At 40.0% G+C, this 4025-nt stretch overlaps 1 protein-coding gene across 1 annotated transcript in view; it reads left to right on the forward strand.

Moving 5' to 3' along the window:
• LOC118431136 (nectin-4-like) overlaps positions 1-2691 on the forward strand; it is a 35779-nt gene extending 33088 nt beyond the window's left edge. The window contains exons 6-8 of the mRNA XM_035842254.1: positions 698-766; positions 1301-1483; positions 2410-2691. Of these exons, the coding sequence (XP_035698147.1) occupies positions 698-766; positions 1301-1483; positions 2410-2486 (329 nt within the window). The 3' untranslated portion in view covers positions 2487-2691. The remainder of the gene's footprint in view (positions 1-697; positions 767-1300; positions 1484-2409) is intronic.
• The last annotated feature ends 1334 nt before the right edge of the window (positions 2692-4025 follow it).

Genomic DNA, 4025 nt, shown 5'->3' on the forward strand with positions numbered 1-4025 from the left:
CTTTGCAAGAGGAATAAAGGAGGCTGTGTACATTCGTGCCCACCGTCCATCACTAAACAGAGACGGGGGGCGACACAGGTTATCTGGCATCTACGACCCTCTGCTGCAGTCGTGTGTCCCTGACGTCACGTCCGAAAGTTACAGCAGACGGGTCCATTCCGTGAACAAGGCTGACGGTGTCGGCTGAAAATTTGGGGTAAGTCCCAATTAATCTTAGTGTTGGTTAAGTAAAGTTTAGTTTTTCCACACTTTTTTAGATATTGTTTGTGTTTTGAAGTTTGTGCTCTATATGTAGTTTGCGTTCTAGCTATAGTGTAAGTTCTAGATGTAGTTTGCGTTCTAGCTATAGTTTGCGTTCTGGATATAATATTTGTTCTACATGTAGCTTGTGTTTAAGATGCTAGGCAGCTGCGAAAAGAGATTACAATGCATTTGTGTTCTAGATATATATAGTTTTTGGTTCAGATATAGTTTGTGTTCTAGATGCAGTTTGTGTTCTAGATGTCATTTGTGTTCTTAATATAATTTGTGTTCTTAACATAGTTTGTGTTCTAGACATAGTTTGTGTTCTAGATGTATTTTGTGTTCTAGACATAGTATACACGTTCGAGATATAGTTTTTCACACAGCTGCGGAAGCGACAATGTTCACATTGCATTATCAAGACATGTTTAACAGCTGAATGTTTCTCTTGCAGCCAAACCTGAAACGAAGACATCCAGATACGGCGGCATCAACACTGTAAGAAGATCGTTAGGAAAGAAAGGTAGGCGGTTTAACATTTGGTGGAATGGACACAGACTGAAAAATATTGTAGCTTATCTTGCACTATGGAAACTATCTATGCATTGATTTCGTATGTGTTATAGAGCTTATATTGCTGTAGATCCTAAATACATGTATCGAGAATTCATTTAAAGGTACATTAGCATTAAAGATTATAGCTAAAAAGTGTTTAGAACAGCATCATACGAACCTTTTCTTTTAGACGTGATGCAGTAATAAGGTCGGTCATCATTCCGAGTACGCATGCGCCAGATCAATTGTGAAGGCTCTTGACTTGTAAACAGCCTGAGGTCTTGTCCAGACAATGATTCATACATGTCCAGACTCCGTCCGTCGATTAAATAAAATATATGCTCATGGCTCATGGGGCCGTTGACCTTTGACCTTGCGCATGCGCACTCGGGATGGTGTACGATCTCTAACTTTTCCTACAATGCGTACTGTACTTGGCGTTGTTGTGTAAATTGCTTGGATCCACATACAGTTGAATGAAATATGTTTTCTATAACTTAAGACAGGAGATATGCCCGAGCCTTATACGGCTATCGACCTCGAGAAGACAATGAACTGACCCTTGAGGTGGATGACGTCATCGAGGTGCTGGAGGGGGAAGATGGCGGCTGGTGCCTGGGTTACCTGAGGGGCAGGATAGGCCTGTTCCCCTCCAACTATGTCAGATTTATTTCCGGAAGTGAAGGTAAATTTATCAGATAAAACACGTCCTCCATACCCCTCAATAAACACAAATTTATTTTACAGTACTATCTTTTAAACGATTTTATTATCTCCATGACTACGGAGGTATTAGGTTCAGTCTTTCTGTATATGTTGGTGTAGTCCACGGTTTGCCGGGATCCAAATTTGTTTCCGAAGGCTGAGTTGGCCAAGGTCCAAAGTTGTTCCCCGTTTGCATCCATGAAGGAATTAAGTTTGTTATTGATGAAATCAGGACCTCGAGAACGATATGTGAAAGGGTATCACATAATAATGTGTAAAATGAACATGACTGTGATACATTTTGTCAAGGAATTTGCAAAACCCTGAATATTTCACTAAGGCCACAGCAAGTAAATTTTATGGATGACATCCTCTGCAGACTGCAAAAATGATGAGATAGGGCGAAAAAAAACAAAATGGGTAAAAAAAAACAAGATGGCTAAATTTTCAAAATAGACACCATACACGTCGTAACATGATTTGAAGTGACAAAACGTGGCATCACAGTCAACAAGGCATTCATTCCTGTATTTAAAAGTGCACCAGTGTAGTTAAAGTGACACTAGTGTGGTAGACTGGTATCATTAACCATGTTGGCAACTACACTCATAGCTTCCATAGTTGTGCCACTCCTACAACTATCTATCAAGTTTCACTTCTGCAACTACAGTCAATGCTACAGAGTCTCTAGTGTCAATTCTACATTCAATAATTTGGTTACAACACAACTTTTACCCATTTTCGTCTATCCGGCCTTCCCTGAAGAAGAAAAAAATTCTTGTTTTTTTTTTCTGAAATCAGGCAAAAATTAATGAGCGCTGGATGTCATCCATAAAATTTACTTGCTGTGGCCTAAGGTCTGATAATATGTAAATCTATGTTTATTTCATGTTCTTGTGATCTCAGCTTTGGCTATGAAGTCTGGTGGAGCCTGCCAGAACGTCGTGCTGCAAGAGTCTGTCGGATCCCAACGAAGCATATGAAGAAATGCACCAAAGATCTCTTCATCCGTGATCGATAAGGACAAGTTTTAGATCTCCTCAGCAAGACTAAAGAGAAGGTTGTTCGCTTGGCGAAGAATAAGACAACGATGATCATTATCTTGTTGAAACAAGATCATGATAGTTTCTTCACAATGGGACGTCCGGAAGAAATCATTGTGGCGTCGTCGTCTACTTCACTCTGGAAGTTCTGGAAGACAGATCTTACGACTTACGACTTACGATTCGAGATCCTTTGACGTTTCTCTGACCGCGGCCAGTCATCCAATGACCATGCAGGTACAATCCCAGGAAAGGGATGATTAGGCAGATACTCACAGTTAAAGTAAATATAATAGCCAATGCAACCTGTTCACGCGTTGTTGTAGTAGCTTAACTTTCGTTGTAGTAACAGTTGCAAATAATGGCTACCCACATAGATAGAAAGATTACACTGATACCATGATGTCAGTTGATAATCTGAACAGACCTGTTGCCAATTATGATAGAGCTAGCTTACCAGTTGTCTGTGGAACGGATATTGGCATCAAGAAATCGAAGCAACGACCGCCAAATTTCTTGCCACAAGGATTTCAATTTGATATTTCCATTTTGGTGGTGTTTTATCCTACAATTAAAGCTGTTATAGCGATGTGGAATACAACTGGAGGGTATAAACATTGGTGCTCAATGTCCATAAGTTACCCATCTGATGTTGTAACAAAATGACCAAAAACAGCCAATTCCATGCCCAAATGTCCACAACAAAATTTTGTACAAGCTACGGGCACACGTATTGCAATATTGCATCCTAAAGTGGTAAAACAAACCAACAAAGATGACACGCCTATACTGTAACACAGTGAGTACCAACTACGTATACAGACTCGCTTTGGTGCATGGTCTTGGGAAATTCAAAATGGCCGCCGAAATTGAGAAGGGGTCTAATGTAATAGAAAGATATGTCGGAATTGACATTGACGTTTTGAATCAATTTCTGGCAGATAGCAAGACATTGCAACAGCCTCCAACATATCACAGTGTAATGTAACCTACGTGGTAGGTCACAAAGAGACAACTATCACTACGACCTACCACATTCACATTTACAGGGAAAAAACTGAACATCTTGAAGATGGTGATGAATTCTGACGTTCTTATTGTCCCCCAATGACTATGCGCGCGCTCCTTGAGAAATAAAACTGGCATTAGAAGTTATGATGCGTCTCCTGTGTAGTAGATAGATAACTCCACTATTGATGCAATGGTCCCCATAGGAACCTTTACCGCCGTCATCTTGTGATGCTTGATACAGTTGAAGGACTCAATGATATGAATTATGAGAAAAACTTTCCAGACAAACACTAAGAGAGGAGAATAGTTAGTAAATTATTTCAGTCATGATTTGTGTGAAGCATGGACTTGTACGTTGCTGTGTTTGATGTAATTCTAATATTAATCCCGCAATGCGATATATTTTTGTAATCCTCTTCCAACGACATAACTGGGGCAAACAACTCATTTACTCGTCTAACTACGAAT

The sequence above is a fragment of the Branchiostoma floridae genome, chromosome 14 (assembly GCF_000003815.2).
Source record: "Branchiostoma floridae strain S238N-H82 chromosome 14, Bfl_VNyyK, whole genome shotgun sequence".
In the NCBI taxonomy this organism is placed as follows: domain Eukaryota; kingdom Metazoa; phylum Chordata; class Leptocardii; order Amphioxiformes; family Branchiostomatidae; genus Branchiostoma; species Branchiostoma floridae.